Source organism: Fulmarus glacialis, unplaced genomic scaffold, assembly GCF_000690835.1.
Source record: "Fulmarus glacialis isolate BGI_N327 unplaced genomic scaffold, ASM69083v1 scaffold1735, whole genome shotgun sequence".
Taxonomy (NCBI): Eukaryota; Metazoa; Chordata; class Aves; order Procellariiformes; family Procellariidae; genus Fulmarus; species Fulmarus glacialis.
In genome coordinates, this window is record NW_009214687.1 from 53,160 (window position 1) to 72,864 (window position 19,705).

Consider the following 19,705-nt stretch of genomic DNA (forward strand, 5'->3'; position numbering starts at 1 on the left):
TACTTCACAGGGCAGAGTGGCCAAACATTCCCAGCCAGGTCTACAATATAAAACCACACAAGTTCATCATGTGGCCTTCCCAGAGGCAGATCTGAATTTTCCACAGCGGGCACTTAACCAAGCCACAGCTGAATGAAGAACCGAGTTTTGATCTCATGGCACAAATCTCAGATCTGCAGCAACGAGCTCTCCTATATATTCTTCCTCTTACGAATACACAAGACTCCTACTGAAACCTACCCAGAAAAGACCCACTAGACTATCCAACCCAATTCCAATCATAGATGCCACTCTCATATTGAGGGGGAATACAGATTTAAAGAAACCTGATGTATTTCCTAGAGACATTCTCTGCTTACCTCTTGAAAAAAATGTTGCCCAGAATATTTAAAAAAAAAACTTTAAAAAAAATAATTTTTACTCTAGTGTAAACTATGACTTATTATCAACTTTGTAAATCTGCACACAACAGGTGGACTTAGCAAAGATGCCCCAACACAGGTCAGCAGAGGCTCAGATGAATGTGGCAACATTTCAGATTCCAGACCATATAAAGTGATAACACTTCCTAGTTACACATAAAAGCTAACAGTCCCAAGCACTGTTTAAAATATTTTTTTTCTAAACTTAATCCGTTATGATTTATGCCAGTAGCAAAGAAATCATGTGTCTTCTGGAAACTTTCTGCCTTCTCCCTCTTACACATTCAGTATTTCCACTTACATTGTCACCTTCACTCCTCAGTTTCCAGAATGGCTGGATATAAAACCAGGATCCCTCGTTCCCTGCAGCGTCCAGAGACACCCGCATAGCATTCTTCTCTAGCAGAGCTGGCAATCTCTTATTGACTGTGAGGTACTTGTTACTTTTTATGTGCAGTAGCTGTGAACAAATAATAATTAAAAAAATTTCTCCCTTCAGTCAAAAGAGGAGGCGCAGGCTTTCACGCTGTAGTGATTTAGGCAAAATAAAGGCAAAATAAAGGCAAAATAAACTACAAGAGAGTTATCAAAATATACTGCAGTTTAGGAAAATAGATGCTATACCTCAGATTGAGAGAAATGTGTCAGCGATCAATTTTACAGCATATACTACACAGGTAGGGCAAGGGTCCATTAATAGTGTTACCTTCAGGAATTTCATCCATTACAGGAAAGCTGTACCGCACTTAAGAACATAACTTCTGTCTCATTTATATGTCATGAAGTACAAATGACTTCAGTGATTTACAAGGAGCTGCACAGCACCTCTATAGTATGATTTTGAAATAAATCTTGAAAATAAAAGATACATATTTACATTCAGATTCTAAACTGCAGCAGCAAAAATTACACATAAAATTTATATTATGACATATTATTTAAACATGAATATGCAGCACTTCTGGTAGGCTTTAAAACAGACAGAAAAACACAATATTGTAAACTTCACCAAGTTCTGTTTACCTGACCTTTGACAATCCAGATTACAATGGTTAGTTTCATTTTCACTGTAACCTTGAAATGAAACAACTGTTTCCTTCCCAGCTCTGAGAGAAGGCAGATGGATTTCAACAGGTTTACCTGTATGACATTGCTGTATTTTACAATTTCGCCCAACAGCTTTCTGTTCTCGCTTTCATTCTGCTTTTGTTCCAGTTCTGCTGCATGCTGCAAGAGAATGATTATTTCTTTAAACTCTACAAAATCAGTACCTGTATTCAGCTACTGGAACAGACAGGGTAAAAAGGAAATGGCATCACATTGAAAACGCTTCCTCCAACCTGCAAGCATTACTGCACTGAAAATATTAGCACCCGAATCCTGCTGCAGCATAATTTTCTGAACTATAATCACCCAGACCCTGTGTAATGATTCTGGTTTTTTATTACCCAGAATAGAAACTCATTCACAATTTATGGATCACACCTGACATGCATGCTATTTTAAAAATTTTCAAGCACAAAAAGTAATTCCAGGTGCTTTATTTCATCCTGAAAGAGGAAAAAGAAGGACCTAGGATTAGCTTCTCCCTGTCACCATTCCTTTTACCTGTTGGGTTTTTAAGTGCATACAAATACATTGATTTTATATATTACAGAACAAAACTAGTAGGTCACACATTGCAAAATCAAGGCTAAGCACAATAGTCTGTGTCAAACACAGCCACAGAACAAACCCCCAGCTCCTAGCTCTAACTGCTGTGCAGCTAGCTGTAGCCATACACCATGCGCCTTCCTTGCTGTTTTTAACTGGAAGCACTGGCCTCTCCACTGCACAGGAAACTATCAACCAGGTTTGTTACAACCTTGTTTTCACTTAATCTTATGCATTCAATTATAACATCAGGCCAGCTCTTTTTCAGAGACAGAGGAGTTGCTCCATCCACACTGTATCTGATGCAAAATAGAATCTGCCCAATGGTTCAGAGAAGAACCACCTAGACTGAAAGCAAAGACAACTGCAATTCTGAGGAATTTCCAGGCTAAAGTGCTGAAAGCATCTCTTTCGCCACCCCTCTGCCTAATTCCTGGAAAGGACTTCTAAAATAACAGCATGATTTAAACCAGGGCCCGCTCCTGATTTTAACAACTGCATTTTTACTTTCTAAAACTTCTGAAAGCAGTATTTTGCTTATAGCAAAGGCACGACCCCAGCCCAAGGTAAGATAAAAACCAGGGCAGGGGCAATAAATGCCAGTCAGGAGGCAGGAGAGCTAAGGAGAATACAAAGTTGCTACAGTGGCATAATAATACCCATCACGGTGGTTCCCAAGGCACTTGTTATTATTCTTTCTCATTCTATTGTAATTCTCCAGCCTGCAGACTGAGATAAGATTACAAATACAGATGTCTCTTACTTGAAGTTTCTTCAGCAGTGCTGCTTCTGTATGGTTTCCTTGTTTGGCTTGCTTGGCTTTCCAGTACTGCTTCTGGGCTGAATATCGGTTCATAGGACACACCTTGAAAAGGCAGTCTGTGGAAGATTGAAAGAAATACTCATAAGTAACATTGAAAGACACTTCCTTCATTTGTAAGTATGCTTTGGTTGGTTTTCTTTTTCCAGAAATGCCTAGATACCAGTGTTTAAACATGGTCACCAAACAGCTTGCTGGCAATGATACCATAAACAGGGTGGCAGAACATCTGAGTTAATCCTAAAGCCTTCAACGCCCCACACGTGCCCACTCGGTGCAACCTCGCTGCAACCTCTGTAAGAATCCCAGGCTGTGAGCCTGCCGTATGCAAAACTGCCTGCTGCTTCGTTAGCGCTCTTTGCTGCAGCACAACGTTACAGATGCACTGTTTGAAGGCACGTGAAACCTTGAAAAAACAGTCCTGCTTTCTGTACGCCATCCATCTGGCTGCCCTGCTCCTTCCGACACTGCTGAAACAAAGGATTGCACGGGCATACGGCTGCAAGCCACCAAGGAGGTTAATGCGGTGTTCGGGTCTACACGCGCCTTCACTAAAATTGATTAAAAAAACCTAACAGTAAAAACAACAAAGTGACACAAACTGAACACCACCACCATCCAACAGACCAGGCGAAAAACGGGTCAGGAGGGAGGGAAGGCCAGCTGAGAGGAATCACCCGAGTGGGGTGGCTGCGCAAACGACAACCTAGGAGGAGGTACACGGGAGCCGCGGAATGAAAAACGAGGAGCAGCAAAGGAAAGCAAGTCGCAACGCACCGACCCCCATCCCCTCCCCGCGGGGACCCGGTGCAGCATGCAGCGAGGGAGCTGGGGACCGGGAAGGGGGAGAGGTGTGTCCGGAGGGAAGCCAAGGGATGCTTCCCTAAGTGCTTGTTCAATTGTTCATCTTTATTTCCCAATACTGGAATCAATAATTGAAAGCTAATGTTAATTGGCAATAAACTAGATTTTGTGAAATTCCCCGATTCAAGGAGGTTTTGGGGGTTTTGGGCCAGTGACAGTCCTATAGACTGAAAATAGAGGCTCACAATTCATCCAAATCCGACTATTTTTAGAGTGATAAATGATACCTAGTCTTGAACGGTCCCAATCATCAACTGCTCTAAAAGCTAAGCTTTTTACTTAGCAAATGTTGGTAATTGTCCTTTCACACCCCACATATATCAACTGGCAAGAGGAAGGGACAGGAAAGTACTAATTAGCAATCAGAGTTTTGCTGTGAGACTAGTAAGAACATATAGGACTGCATGTGTATTACGGCGTGAACCTCTTCCCCAACATGGGTTGCAATTTATAGATGTCAAAGGAAGGTCTGTCCCAAACTATTAGCCCTCCAAATTTAACTGTCACAGACGGCCAAGCACTCTCTGAGGACTAATCCCCAGAAGAGAAGGACCTCTGAAGAACTTCCTCCCTGCTCCATGTCGGGGTCTCAGGAAGGTAGAGACAGGAGGGAAGCAACTATTCCTACCTGACTCCCAGCCACCCAACCGCGGCACAAGCTCGAGCCAGGTAATAGCGGCAATGTATCCTACTTAGAAAAGGTTTTGCCCCAGGACTGGATTAAGAATAAAGAAGTTGTTCTTCTGATCCCACAAGCACATCTTGCAGGCACTGACACCCCAGTTTGGCCAGAAACAGCAACGTCACTTCTTTGCTGGTCATCAGGCAACTTTCCCACAAAGAAGAGACTCTGCAACACCACTGGAAAGCCACATTGCATAGAGTATGGCACGGACAGCGCTCCTCACAAAAATACAGAAAAGAAAGAGAAAAAGAGGAGAACAAACACGCCAGCTCCATGTGAGCAACATGAAGTGCTTATTTACCACCACACTCACCAGAGTTAATGGCATACACATCACATAGCACAGAACAATTTGAAAACAGTCCTCTCTACCCGCAGCTCTCCTGCTGCCTTCTCCAAAGAGAGTTCCTCTCCAACAGCGCTGTATAGTCACCCTTACCTCTGCTACCGAAGGTGCTGCAATATGAAATAGCAACCGCAATACCAACACTAAGCGCACATTCCAATTACACACTGGATCAATGTGTAGGTTGTTGAATTCACCAACCTTGCATGTCATTTTTAAATACAGCGTAATCTCGTCATTCACCCATTACTGTCACAACGTCAGCAGGGAAAGTATAGGGAACTATCCTGAAGTCATGGTCCGGGTTTTTAACCATTGCGTCAGGTCAGCAGCAGACAGTTTCTATTTTACGGTGCTGTCCTACTCACTATCTCATTCCCAGAGCAAGTTTAACATCTGCAGTTGCTAACTACCTAGGACTTGTTCCAGCTCTCCAATCCACAACGGCACATAGGGGAAGTCCCATCTATCACACATGTGATGAGAAAAGTTTCTTAACTGTTCCACCCTTATGAGTGGAAATTCAAGTGTCAAACTCACAACCTCTCTGTAGAAGATGCTAGATGCTAAGGCAGATCCTATTCTCATTTTCAACACTGTCAATCCAATGGAATTACTCTTTCACACAGGGAGGAAGAGGAGGAGATTTAGCTCCTCTGAGATACACCCTCCAACATACCCCTCTCTTCACAGTCTGCGAGGAGTTACTGAAACCATGTTACAGCAGAAACACCCCTTGTAACACAACAGGAGAGGGAAGGGAAATCTTGCCCTTCCTAAGTGAAAATGAACTCTCATTACTTAAAATAAAACAGGCAGCACTCTCAACTACAATCAGGCCCAGCTAAGCACAGCTATCCGATGTCAGTGCTGCCAAAAGCACAAGAGTAAGACCGTGCCACACGTTCCTCCCACCGCCTGCGCCCACAGAGCTAGCAGTTTGCAACAGTGCTGGCTCTCAAGCCACGAACTAAGCTGCCAAGGCTTTTAGTTCTGCAAATATGCCATTCGGCCTCTCATATATTGGCCATCATTATACCAAGCTTTTAATTGCATTGCCTCTTCCCTTCATAGCAATAGATCTTCCTCTACTATTCCTAGCGGCAAAGCTTGTTTATACAAAAACACTGCCGGCGGTAGAACTTCCCTTGGCACTGACCCAAAGTCCTCACCCATTTGCTCCCTAATCACAGCCCTGAGTTGCTGTTCCTAGGAGAAAGTGTTACAAGTCTTTATCAAAGCAAACCCAGCCACCTTGCAAAGGTGTTTACTTTCATTTCAAAGGGGAACATTTACAGTGAGAACTGTATCATACAACCTAGTGTACATAACTCCCAGGTAACTTTTACAACACCGAGAAGAAAAAAAAAAAAGCCATTACAAAACACTGTGTACTGTTAAATCATACTGTATGTCGTAGGAGATTTCACTTTGGGTGTCGGGATTTCAGCTCCTAAGACAAAAAGTCCGCTATTATTTTCTGTAACAATCTATAATTAAAGTGCCTTCTCAGAAGACTTCATGAAACACTTACTTCTCTGAAGTAACAATACCTTCTTTTTATAGGACCAGTCTTCATTTCTCACTTACTCCCCACACATCCTGCTACTTGAGTAAACACACCGCTTCCCATCCTCGTGCAGAGTCTCAAAGCACAGGGCTACCACACTGCAGAGAAATGCAAGGTGTATACGGATGTGCAGTCACTACCGTGTGGGTCTGCCTCCCAAAGGTAGGTGAATTTTTCCTAATGATAGTTCTCAAAGAAAAGGAGATACAGAACAGGCACTAGGTAACTTCAGCCACCACACAGCTCCATCTGTAGCCATGCTGCACAACACAGTTCTCCAGACTTCCAGTGTTGTGCTCTAGAAGTTGAACTACCAAGAACTTTTTTAAAATCAGTATTATTTCAATTGTATTTTCCTCAATTTACAGACTAAAAAAATTCATGTTCTTTGTTTCCAGACAAGCTTTTCCCTATTTTTTTTTTCTGTTTTTTTTCTACTTACTTTTATTAGAGTAACAATAGCATACAATATAAATTCAAGCTTTGTGGTCCTGAGTATCGGGGGGTGGGGAAGCGGTGCCTGCCTGGAGAAGCTATAGTTTAAATAAACAGGAAAAAAGAGAAACTGAGGCATAAGATTATTAAGTAACTTTCCAACCCACACAGTAGATCAAAAGCTCAGCCCTCCTGGAGGTCAATCTAGCAACCCACTCATGAGACAGACCGTCTCTTCTAACTTCTTCAGACATTCTCGGATAGTCCTAGTTCCTAACTCATTACTTCATGGAGTTTTACATAAATGCTTCTCTTCCTGAGGACACTAATTAAGTAGGCATTAGCAAAGGTAAACAAATAGCTTTAAAGCAAATAGCTTAAAAGTATCAGCCAGTTTCACTTACTAAACTTTCATGCGTTCAACTTCCGCAGTTTCATCAATTTTCTCATACCCACAAAATCTTCCAGGCAAAATTTCAATTACTTGTGCATGAAGTGAAGATGGAGAAAATGAGAAACACTGCCCACCTCAGCCCACACACACATTTTTAAAACGATAAAAATCACTTAAAGTTTTCTTTACAAAATGGAAAAAAAGGGGAAGCTCTCCCTGGTCGCACTCCAGGGTTAAGCTCCTACACTACATCTTGGCTTATTAGAAAGTAAGAAAATATGACAAATTATCAGTGCTGAGACACATTTCAATTACTTATTTTATGGGGAAAAAAATGACATTTATTAATCAGAACAATCAAAAGATGGAAAGCAGCAATGCCCAGAGTGCGGGAGACGATCCACAGAGGATGCACACTCAGCACCAAACTGACCACCTGCCTGAGCCTGCAAACGTGCACAAAATGCCAGTCTGCAAAAGGCAATAGTGGGTGGAACAACCACACACAGCAAATGATTCTATGATTCTATAAAAAGCAACTACACTCAGGAAGTCTGAAAAGGAAAATAACTCAGATTATGCCTCTTAAATGTTTATTGATATTGGATAAAGATGGCTTAGAACAGTATTTGTCAGATGCTTTATCTCCCTGCCTCCCCCACCCCCACTCCTTGTTTTTTTAAGAGTTAGAAATTCAACTCTTGCCCATCATGGAAGATTTCCACGATTTGCAGAACTAGAGAAATTATCACATGGCTTTACTTAAACCAGCAGGCTGACAAATGGGTAAGTAGACGTGATAGGGCTATTAAATCACAGTGTGTACAAATCTATGCATTTTGAAACAAATACAGAAAGGTAAAAAAGAGCTGAAGTGAGAATGGAAAGGGAAGAATGCAAGGGAGCAAGGAGTGGGGCAACGAAAAGTCCTAAGGAGAACAGAAAAAGCCATCAGGAGTCTGAGAAGAAAATTAAAGCAATTATGGAACTGAGAGAAACAAGAAGAAAACACAAGGACAAACCAAAACTATGTAGGAGAAGGCAAGTAAAAAGGAAAATGGCAGACAGCAGAGGAAAGGGTAGGAGGAAGAAAGGAGAGAGCGCAGACAAACGTAATGGAAGGGAAAGAAGAGGAAAGAACAATGTCAGCAAAAGCTTAGAACAGACTGAAAATTGAGAGAAAGGCAAGAGGAGGATATCTAGGAACTCAAACATCACTTTCATTGCAGATGCCTCAAGAAAAAGGGGTATAAAACAATGGAAGTTTAAATCAGTTTAAGAACTTAGGTCATTTTACATTTAAAATAGAAGAGAGACTTGTGCTCCTTTTTCAGAGTTGCTAAATTTGACCAACAAGCAGGTCTTATCTGTGCTATTTTACACCTTGGAAGCTGAAAGTGTTTCCCACTGGAGATAACAGCATCAAGCTGAAGTGTGTTTAAGGTCACAGTCTAAGGAAACTTGCAGTTCTGTTGCTCATGATGTGACTTTTCTTCAGAGGTACGGGACTTCTGGCACACACTGTTCTTCCTAATCTCTGTGAACCTGGCCCTGCAGCAGGTAAGCATTTCCATCACGACACTAAGTGCTTTAGCTCTCACTAGCTTCAGTTAGAATTAGGACAAGAAGCACCTGGCTTGATCAGTCCCTTAAGTTCAACTGCAAAATAGTAAACGCTTTTTTTTCTTCAACAGACTTCAGGAAACACGTGTGGAACCAAATTCTGCCCTCCTTCGCACTGACGCAAATCTGGATATGCACATTGATGAACACAGAGCCACTCCAGGTTCATTCCAGTGTGACTGAAGGGGAAATCTGGACCACAGCTGCTTTGTATGGACGCAAAATGAAAAGCAACCACAGCTTTCCTTAGCTTACCAAGGAAAGCTACAACTCCATTTGTAGGATGTTCTGAAACAACTAGAATAGCTACCACCCACTCAAAAAAACAGAAAGTAAACACATAACAAAAACGAAACTGCTATTTTGAGACACCTCTTTACATAGGCTTTCAGTTCAGGCCAACAGCTCAGTACCTAAATTTGATCTCTGAGTGAACTCTGTAGGAGGGATACAAGTAGTTAGAAAACACAACCTTTTTTTTTTTTTCTTCTGTTGGGAAAAGGGTTGATAAAATATTACCAAAAAAGAGCAAACATAGTCCTCTGATGTTAATTTTCAGAGTCAGTCCTTGGAATCTATCTAAACATCTTGTTAGAAACATGCCTTTCTCATACTTACTTGACTCTTAGGTCATGCTCTAACCTCAAATCAACGCCAGTTCAGCTATCAGTGATAAAAACATTGTAAACCATACAGACAGCAGTTCCTATTACTAAGGAGGCCCTACTCTTCCTGCTGTTAGATGCTATTTTTAGTTGCTTATGTCTAATCATTCATGCCTAAGTCTTCTTTTTATGTCAAGAACCTACTTAAAGCAGTTTTTGTTTGTTTTATTAACTTTGCCGTTTTAATTGAATGCTATTTCCCAGAATATTCTTGGGGAGGAAAATACGGGTTTTGCTTACGTTTCTTGGTAAGCAACAACATTTAGCAACCCTTTTGCCTCAGTGCTCTTGAGCAGAGCTAAGAAATTTAACAAAGCATGGCAGAGATGTGCTCTCATAATACAGACACCTCTGTGGTACCAGGCACTAAACCCCAATTAGACAGCAAGTTTCTGCTGTGTTCTCAGCAAAACCCCTGCTATTCCCACACTCAGAATTTGACTTGTAAGATGAAGGAGAAAACAACCAAACGAGGGCTTTATCTTTACTGCAGCCATTCTCCTGAATGCCACTTAATTACACATACCTGAAGCAGCATGAAAACACTACTAGATGCAGCCCCTAACAATATAGCCATGATGTTATAGCATGGTGGGTTGCATCAATTAAGGTGACAAAACTCACTTTTTCACTAATTTAGCTTCTCCTACAGATGTTGCAGTTCATCCAAATTTGCATGCTACCACAATGCTTAGCAACAGCTAAGCAAGCCACTTCAAAATTAAGTCAGATATGGGTGCACCCTAAACCAGAAAGAGGAAAAGAGTGAGAGGAAGAGAGGCTGCTGGAGCCAAAGGGAGCTAAGAGGCAGCAGTGAGGAGGAGGAGAAAAGTAGCTAGCAAGAAGTTTTGGGGCAGGGAGGGAAAGGGAGAAGAGAGGATCCCCAAAAAGTGGAGGATCTGAGTTAGAGGAAAGGAAAGGTTAGATGCTATGGGGAAGATGGAGCAGAGGCAACTAGAGATAAAGGAATGTCTTATGCAAGCAACAGACAGAGGTTGCAATAGGGAACAGAGCCAAAACAGTCTACAACTAACAGAAAAACATTCCCCTGCAGAAGCTGGGATGTAACTCAGGAGTACAGTCCCTGCATTCCCCCAGCAGCAGAAAACAGCTGTATGTCTTGTCTGTGCCTCATCCCCTTCTGACATCTGATCTACGTACACATGTGCTACTGCCACCACTGATGGCATGCCATTAACGCTGAGAGTTCAATAACCTCGCACCCTGGATCGAAGTGCCCAGACCTTCTTGATGTCGTTGAAATCACTTTTTTGGGCAGAGGGGCGGGGAGGGAACTCAAGACAGAACACTATAAACTTTTTCCTTCTTTGCCTTTTCAAGTTAGGAAAGAACATCACAGAACTGCAATAAAATAACTCTACTGTACTGAAGTTATGAAATCAAGCCCTCAAGCATTAGACAACGAAAAAATTAAGGTTGTCTTTTTAACCTCTGCTCAGCTCCTTGATTGTAGGAATTTGGATGTATTCTGCAATTATACTATCACATGCAAATTGTTTCCAGTGACCCCTGTCTCATCTAGAAACCTGGACATGTTCTTCTTTGGGAATACATCAGGGTGGTGAAGTGACAGAAATACTGTCCAAAGAATCCCCACCTGAAATTTTGTGTAACCTGGAAGCTGTGAATTAAACATGTATTTGCAGGCAGCGAGAGCATTAAATCACAGTTAGGTAGCCTGAAAGCCACACTGGAGAACTAGATGCTATCCCCATCTCTGCTATAAAGTTATTCCATGAGATCACGCAAGTGACTGAAATTTATTACTATTAGTTTCTAAGTATACATCCTCACTTTCTCAATTTCCAAAATCTGCCTATGTGCTGAATGCTTACAGCTGGAACTGGAACCAACTGCTGATGTTTCCTGAATATATAATGGAAAAAAATCTTGAATACTCTGGGAAAGCAGAACTTCAGTCTCTCAATGTTTTAAATGCAACTTCTTTGCAATAATAACATATACGTACTACAGTATAATAAACACTGGAAATAAAATAATAAGGTTAAGAATGTCAGTGCAACCCCTTGAGATAGATACAAGCAGCCATGAAACGCATTTCCCTTGCTCTAAACCAGGCAAGCCGTAACTGTCTTTATCTTGTAACAGGTGTGAATCCAAGCTCATTTAAGCCAAAAGAGGTCTAGATCAGGCTAGTAAGGCTCTACTTTGGCACAGCTAGAGCCAATGGCTTAAATCAAGTACAGACAAGACTGAGAGGTTTTATTTCCTTCCCTGCATATAAACACACAGAACTTCTGATACCACAGGAGTATTTTTTAGCCTTCAAGAAGTGGAAATGGCATGTTGTCAGTGCATTGTTATTTTTTCCAATAAGCAAACAGCAGAATTACCCAAATCTACAAGGACATGTCTAAGAAAGTTGAGAAAAATCAGATACGGTTTTAAGCAAAAGCAAAACAAAAAGCTGACAAAATATTTGGGGGTAGTCCTTAAAATGTTGTCTTATCTTTTAAAAAAATAAACAAACCAGCAGCTCAAGTAGTTTTGAACTTCACGAGCTTGTTTCGCATTTACAGTAAGAGCAGGGCTGGAGCAAGGAGTTGGTCACACAGCGGGGGATCAGCATTCAGTATACAGAACAGAGCAACCAACTCTTGGACTACAAGAAAATGAGGCCCTTTCCCCATGTTTTCCACCTACCCCTCGTGCCTTTGCTAATTTGGTATTTAGTTCTCAAAATCTGTCATTCACATTCCAGTTTGAAACTTCGGCAATGTGTTCACAAACCATGAAGGCATCTGGGAAGTTACATGTCTGGTAAGGCAAAGTGCCCAAGGAGTTAGAACATGCATCAATCGGTCATTAAAAAAAAAATTATCCCCAGTTACTGACCTCTGAACTTCTTTGGAGGATTAGCAAGGTCACCTGCCTCTGGCTGAACCACACACCGGTCATCCACTAACCTAGAAAAACAAAAGTTATTACAGTTACTAAAACAGCTTTTGACATCAGTGTATATAAATGCAGAGACATACCTGTCACACCATAGTTACAGAAGCTTACACATTTCTCCAATTTAATTCAAAAAATACCTTAGAAACTCTATTACTCAGTTACTAAGCACAACCAAGAAAAGAAAACTCTACATTTTCCTTCAAGAAAGAGGATTTCTTCTACTGCACTAAATTATGGCCTATGTTTCAGATCCCACTTCATTTAAATCCGGTAAAAGTCCCTTTTGTTACACCATGTACGTTGATGTTACATGTAAAATTCTTGTTTTCTTTCGTTAGAGCCCATTAACCCTGAATCAGTTTGTTTTTCTGCAGCTGTCAGATTTTCACAGCCATTACCCTAGGGCATAATCCAAAATTCATCAAAATCAACAGAGAAACTCTGAGCCACTTAAATGAGCCCTGGAAAAAGTCCTCAAAGGAAAATGTTGGGAAGGCACACTTGTATCTGATAGGAGAAAGGAAATTTAAAGCACTGCGGATTACTTGGCCCCATACTTGCAAGCTGTCCCGCGCTTGCAGATTCGTGCATCCCCACTGAGGACTTTTAAGGGGATGCACAGTAAGCAGCCTTCACGTGGGTACGAGAGTATATATGGATCTGCTTACACGATCAGGACATGCAGGGGGGTTTCTCCAGTGACTTGCTGTTTCATAACACTGTTTTACCTAGAATTTGAATCTGGAATCCGATAAAGCACCTGGATATTAGTGTTTAAACATTCTGCTATTCCATTTCCAATCTTCTCCTCTGAGGAGGCACGTGGAATTAAGATTCAACTCCGATCAAAACTCACAGGACCACATTTTCCTTTGCTAAAATGAATAAGCATTTATTTAATCCACAGCAGAAAATCTAAATAACAAATCAAATATATTTCTCACAATATTTTAGAAGTTAAATAAACAATAAAATTAAAAAATATAAATTGTTAATCTTATCACAGAACTTCCTAAACATAAATTCAGCTTCCTTTCAGGAAGCATCCTGTAAATAATCTGCCTGTTTCAAACAATTATTCAGGAAAATCATGTTTAAGGACACACTACTGCCCTGCCACTTCACAACAACAGTCTTAGCAGCATCTTCTGTGGGAAATTGCCAGAAAAAGCACAATTTGGCTTCAGCCAAATTACACAATAGATGCACTCAGTTTTCACTCAAGTTGGTGAAGGCTTTGCTTCTAGACACAAGCGCAGCAAGACCGATCCCCCAGCATGCCCATGAATTTTCCACCTCTAGCAAGCTGACTGCTGACAAGCTGCCCACTGTGATTGCAGCTCCCAGAAACAGAAGCGAAAATGATAAAGAATTTTGGAAGTCAGCAGCTCGGATCTCATAACATACTTGGATGCAAATGTGAGGTGTCAGTGAGGAAGGAGAATTGAAGCAACAGTTCCAGGAGCAGGCAGGGGACCTGCCATGGCCTTACGGAGTTGTGTTTTTCACAGTCTAGATTAGGCCAGGCTTAGTAAGAATGAAGTAAGGTTTGGAAAGCAGGACTTAGGAAGAGTCAGTCCTGCAAGATGCCCTCTTGTTTTCTTTTGTTAGAGCCCATTAACCCTGAATCAGAAACAGTTTGTTTTTCTGCAGCTGTCAGATTTTCTGTCTATGATCTAATGGGCCAAAGCTTCCTACAAACAGCACCTAAAACCTCAAGTCACAGAAGAAACAAGTCCGGAAAGGACTACCTTAACAGAAGCTTTCCCAAAGGATTTTAATGTCAAGAAGTACTCTCCCCTCAACAAAATCCCTCAAAAGATTTTTGAATGAACCCATAAGGTTTGACCCGTAAGCACTGTCAGGATGGAGGACAGTACGTTGGAAGCTGAGCGTAATTCACAAGGAACACCTTGTGTTCCTTGGTGACAACTTGTGCGCCCTCATGACAACTGTAACTGTGGATGAAATGCAAAACTTTCATCATGGCGCCACATCACGTAACAAAAGCCATATCAAAAACAAGGTGTTGGTGCTGAGAAGAACAAACAAGATCCTGCACACTCTTGGAGCCAGTTAGCTGCAGTGTTCAAACATGTTAGACTTCCAAGGCTCAGAAAACAGACATTAAACTATTAATATCAATCGCTTTCATTTAAGCCTTCTCTAAAGGCACAAAGATAAGGACCATAAATGAGTTCTGCGGTCATTAGGAACCAAAAATATCAGACAAGACAAAGGAGAAAGGAACTGCTGCTACTCCCATCCTATAGACACAAAATGACAGCACAGAAAGATTAATTGACATGGCAGGACAGTGGCATGACAGACCAGAAACATCATCTCCTGAACCCTTGCTCAGTGCCTCAGCTTCTGACACCTTTGTTTCTTACGAAGTATCTTACAACACAGGACAAAAATCTGAATAAATTATTGCTTTGTCTATATAGCAGTCTTCCAACAATTTAATCCCCAACATTTCCATATAATGACATTCATCCTGTGTTCCAGCAGTATGCGCTTCAAAGAGTTCAGTAGCTACTTGTTTACTGTGGAGGTGCTTGTTACGGTACCGTAGTGGGAGCAGAGTTGCACATTGCACACGGTGCAAGACTTCAGCCTGTTCTGTAGACTGGAACAGAAGAGGCTCTTCAAACACAGACCACTTCCTCTGACACACAATTCAAAATATTCAAATCCCATTTTTTAAACCAAGCCAAAAGGCAGCTGTTGGTTTGTTACTGACGCCTGCTAGGTGGCTGCGTTAAACAACCAGTAATTCACAACCTTTGTAACCTGCAAACAATCCATTTGAGATGTGTGAAACCGAACAACAGGCTGGACTACAAAAGGTCCTGAGCACCTGCAGCTTCTGTCAGATCACAGCACAGCACGTTTTAAGATCACTCACTTGCTGGTTTGCCTAGGAGGCCAGGGTGCACCAGACAAGACTTTTCTGATAAAGGCAGAATTTACTATATTATACCATCAAATTTGTTAGCTATTTAAACACTGATCTAAATTACTATGCCAATATTCAAGCCACTGTATCATCAAAGAAGCTTTGGCAAACTTCAAAGAGTTTAATTCTTCAGCTGGACTGCAGACAATACCGCTTTGTGCCCTCCGTTGTCATTCAGATGGCAGATAGAATATGACTGCATTCCAGTCATTTTCATACGTTGGTGGCATATAAATGACAAAGGAGTTCCCTGCACATGTATGATATGATTTTTATTTGTGCAAGTTCTTCCCTGAACACACTAAATATCTCGTTTATGCACAATGCCTCCAGGTAATTGTTGCACTGCTGTAGTAATTAAGTTGTACAGTAGTTCGCCGGTGCCTAAGATAAATCATCAGAAAAGTCAAAATAATAATTATGGCTCTGGACTTTACGCATACTCCTTTGTATTCAGTAGTTGCAGAATTAGGGTCTGAAAGTAACAACGTTCATGGGATTGCTTGTCTTAGATGCCCAGTCATTCTCCCACTGAAGCCAGTGAAAGTTTTTCCGCTCACTGCAGGGGAAGCAAGGGCAGTTCCTCACCATGCCGCTGCATGCAGCCAACCTCACAGACTAGCAGGTATTTAAGCCATTAAGATCTCACGCTACAGTGTACAAAGCCACACTGAACAAGAATTGAAACTATCTAAAGCAATGCCTAGGAGTTAAGGTGTGCTTCTCAGCAGAGGCCGGGGAAAAAAGTAAAGGCAGCTTTCAACTCTCTGTTAGCATTAGTGGGCATGGTGGTGTTGAGTTGATGGTTGGACTCGATGATCTTAGAAATCTTTTCCAACCTTAATGATTCTATGATTCTATGATTAGCCAGGATAGTGCACCGTATCATGTGAAGTGGTCAAAGCACGAACCTGTACAGAGTCCTGCACCTATCTTCTTCTCCCTTCATTTTTCCCCATCATTTGGTGGGGTTAAATCTGTCCTTTCTCACCACATGCAAAGCCAAAGGTGTATAAGCATTCACTTTAGTAATATCTTGCAGCAATGAATTCCATGTATAAGGTAGCACCTGTGTAAACGTATTTACAAGCAGTTTCAAATAGAGTGCCTCTCATTTTTGTTGTTTCAGCAACAAAAGGACAGGATCAACTTCTCTGAATACTATTCATCATTTGTATTCAGAACTTGCCTAATACAAACAACTTCAAACTTCCCATACAGCTTCTAATATCGCTCCGCTCCCTGGGCACTGGGCAGAAGCAGGGAAACAATAACTTGCAGTAATTCCCACTAAATCTTTCCACTGGGTAGAGCAGCAGCCTTTGTAGGGACCTTCACTGAAAGAAAAAACAGAATGAGACTGTGAAGAACCAGTGGGGACTCACCGTGTATTTGGGGAAAGAGGAGGAAGGACGGACCGATGGGAGGAGCAGACTAAGCGGTAGCAGTATAACTGATAAGGCAGGTATGTGGGCAGAAAAGACTAGGTACCTGCGTTTACAGGTATGAATCATGTATGCTGGATGAGTCTTCATGTCCTACAAGCTCCTCTGATGACCTAACACAGGCTAAAGGTAAATACACCAAAGGTTTCTAGGAACTTGCAGATGTAGCGCGAGGTTCAAGGAATAGTTGTATAGCGATAATCCTAGAAAAACTGTTCACAATGATGAGTTATTTTAAATTTACTGCTGAGATACAGTTGCATTCTGGAAGAATAAAAACCAATGTAAGGAAAAAAATAGAAAAGGAATGATGATGAATTTCCTGAATTTTAGGGCTCTTTCATAACATAAGATGCTTTTTAGATTGTGCAAGAAAGCAGCCACATAATATTCATTTATCCTAGCTTTGTGCCTTCAATTTAAAAAAATATCATCCTGAAATGTATTTTTTCTCTTCCTACCAACAGAGACTTCCACTTTTCATAGCCAATATTATTAAGCAAAACAATACCTAAACAAACACTTAAGACAAAACACACAAGCACACAGACTCTCTCATACATGTAACTACACATACATGCGTTGTGTGTGTGTAACTTATTAAAAACTACAAGACCCAGCTACTGATGTCTATTATAATAGACGGGAATGAGCAGAACTCAGCTTGGTACTCCTCACACCTATGTAGAGTATTTTACTCCTCAAAAAGCTGAATAAACTAAGCTAGAGGCAATGTCTTCAATCTAAGACACACTCTCAGTTGCTCAGCTTTTACTCTCTTAATGGTGTCATCATCTCACTGATTTTCTGAGCAGCATAAGGCCCAACAGCAGCAGGAAGAGGGGGCAATGTTGACAACAGACATCAGCAAGAGAAGCTGGACATTTTAATTGCCAGTGGAGCCAAGCAATATCTTTGTTCAACATCAGTTCACAAATCATGCTGAGGTTACATCCCAAAGACACATAACCTCAACAGCCCCTCGTGAACAAAGGACCGGCCCTCGAAGCCTCCCTTCCTTTGCTCCTCAGACGTCCCTTCACATACGCAACCTCCTCATCAGAAACACTCCTCCAGAGCACCTCCACCCAACACACTTCTTCCCTTCCTAGCAGCTCTCACCCACAAAGCCTCTACCGTGCTCCGCACATCCCAGCACACAGTAACCGCTCAGGAAGAGAGGTGCCAGTCCTATCACTAAGAAGCCAACCAATAACGAACAATAGGTTATTAAAATTTTGCTGCCCTGGAAATCAAGCATCAAATACCTAAGTGCCAAAACAATCAGGTCCACCCAGTTCTTCTCCAAGTCCACCCACTTTTCATTTCATTGAGCCTCTTATCAGGCATCTAGGTCAGCCCACTTCTTGCTTGCTTCAAGCGGTCTCCTGCCAAAAATCTACAGTCATCATACCTCGCCCTTCCCAAAATGTGAGTTCATACTCCTTTTTGACTACCAGTCCTGATTCAAATGATTTACAGCTCTATGATTTAGCTCCACTGTATGAAATTTGTCCTTTTTCCTGTCTCCTTCCTTTACAAAGCCAAATTTTTCATCATCATCTTTTCACATCTGCGATCTTTCAGGGTCTCCTACATTAACCCCAGCTTGCACAGAAAATAAAAAGGATCTTCCTTGCACTTATAGCAGGGCTATTAAGCCTCTGTACCATTTAGGAAGATTCCATGTTAAAAATCCCTTTTGATAAATGGGAGGATCGCAGTACACAGTATTCAAACAAGAACTGCACTACATGCCAGTGAGGTGCAGCAGCACAGAGAGAGACTAGAAAGTCTCTAGAAACTCCTGCCTGCCTCGAACTTTAGCAATTTTATCCTTTCCTTTCTGAATAAATTTTAATTGCTACAAACACAAAGTTTAACACAGGTTGAAAGAAGCTATTAAATGAATATCCCTACTCTGGAAAAACAAACTTCTATGCATCTAAGATATTCCAAACTTCTCAAAGTGTCTTAAACAGCAGACAAATTTCACCATAAACCATTCTCAATGTAAAACAAGAATGTGGGTGCATTTTCTCTCAGCTACACAGATCAGGAACACTCAGCCATTCTCACCATGCTGAAAAATGCTTGTGCAGGTCACTTTGAGTTGTATTATCAAATGCAACGGAGACAGAAGGGCAGAAAGCAAGGTACCAAGCATACACGGGAAAACGAAACAACAGCATGCAAGTAATCAGCTCCACATTTGCACTAACAGTGGCACTAATAATCAGCCCTGAAGTTTTTTCCTTATCTGATAGTGCATTCATATATTCTTGTAACCGTACCCGCAGGCTTGCATGTCGGAGGGGGAAAAAAAAAGCACAAGTTTTGCCTGTTCAATTAAGTAATCCAGCTATAAATCCTGAATGTCACTTGGTTATTCTTTTGTATTGTATTATATCCAGTCATGCTTTTAGCTTGTAAAAGCTTCAGAAACCTGTTCAAGTAGAATTTTTTTATCCATTTTATAGTTACAGTTACATTTAAAACATTGTGCAAATGAAAATAAATTCTAAGAATAGAGTTAAAATAAATTATTACAATAGAATAAAGTGTTATTTGGAGATTACAGTGGAGGGAAGAAAACATGATTCTTAGATTTCAGTCTCAATTTTGCAATTTTCTTGGCCTGCATAATAGGTAAGTCATTTATGCACAGGGAAAATGGTACTGAATTTAGCTTGTGCATACTAATTTTTGCCAAGTAAATAAACATTCGCAGAGTATTTCAAGATCCTCACATCAATACAACATACATTAAGCCGCTTTTCAGCGGTGCCAAGCATACCTACTTTCTGCTGTCAAAAGGGGACTTGGGAATTGGCAATGGGAGGAGGTGTGCCAGCCTCCCCCCCCCAGCCCATTCCCCAGT

General features: G+C 41.3%; 1 protein-coding gene across 1 annotated transcript in view; it reads right to left on the minus strand.

The window, feature by feature from the left end:
• The window catches only part of LOC104077402 (inositol 1,4,5-trisphosphate receptor type 2-like), a gene marked incomplete at its 3' end in the record, with an annotated part of 58,115 nt that extends 43,711 nt beyond the window's left edge, over nt 1–14,404 (minus strand). The window contains exons 1-5 of the mRNA XM_009578628.1: nt 14,298–14,404; nt 12,355–12,425; nt 2,839–2,954; nt 1,563–1,649; nt 724–882 (exon numbers count right to left, since the gene is read on the minus strand). Coding sequence (XP_009576923.1) covers nt 724–882; nt 1,563–1,649; nt 2,839–2,954; nt 12,355–12,425; nt 14,298–14,404 — 540 coding nt within the window. The remainder of the gene's footprint in view (nt 1–723; nt 883–1,562; nt 1,650–2,838; nt 2,955–12,354; nt 12,426–14,297) is intronic.
• Nucleotides 14,405–19,705: the final 5,301 nt, after the last annotated feature.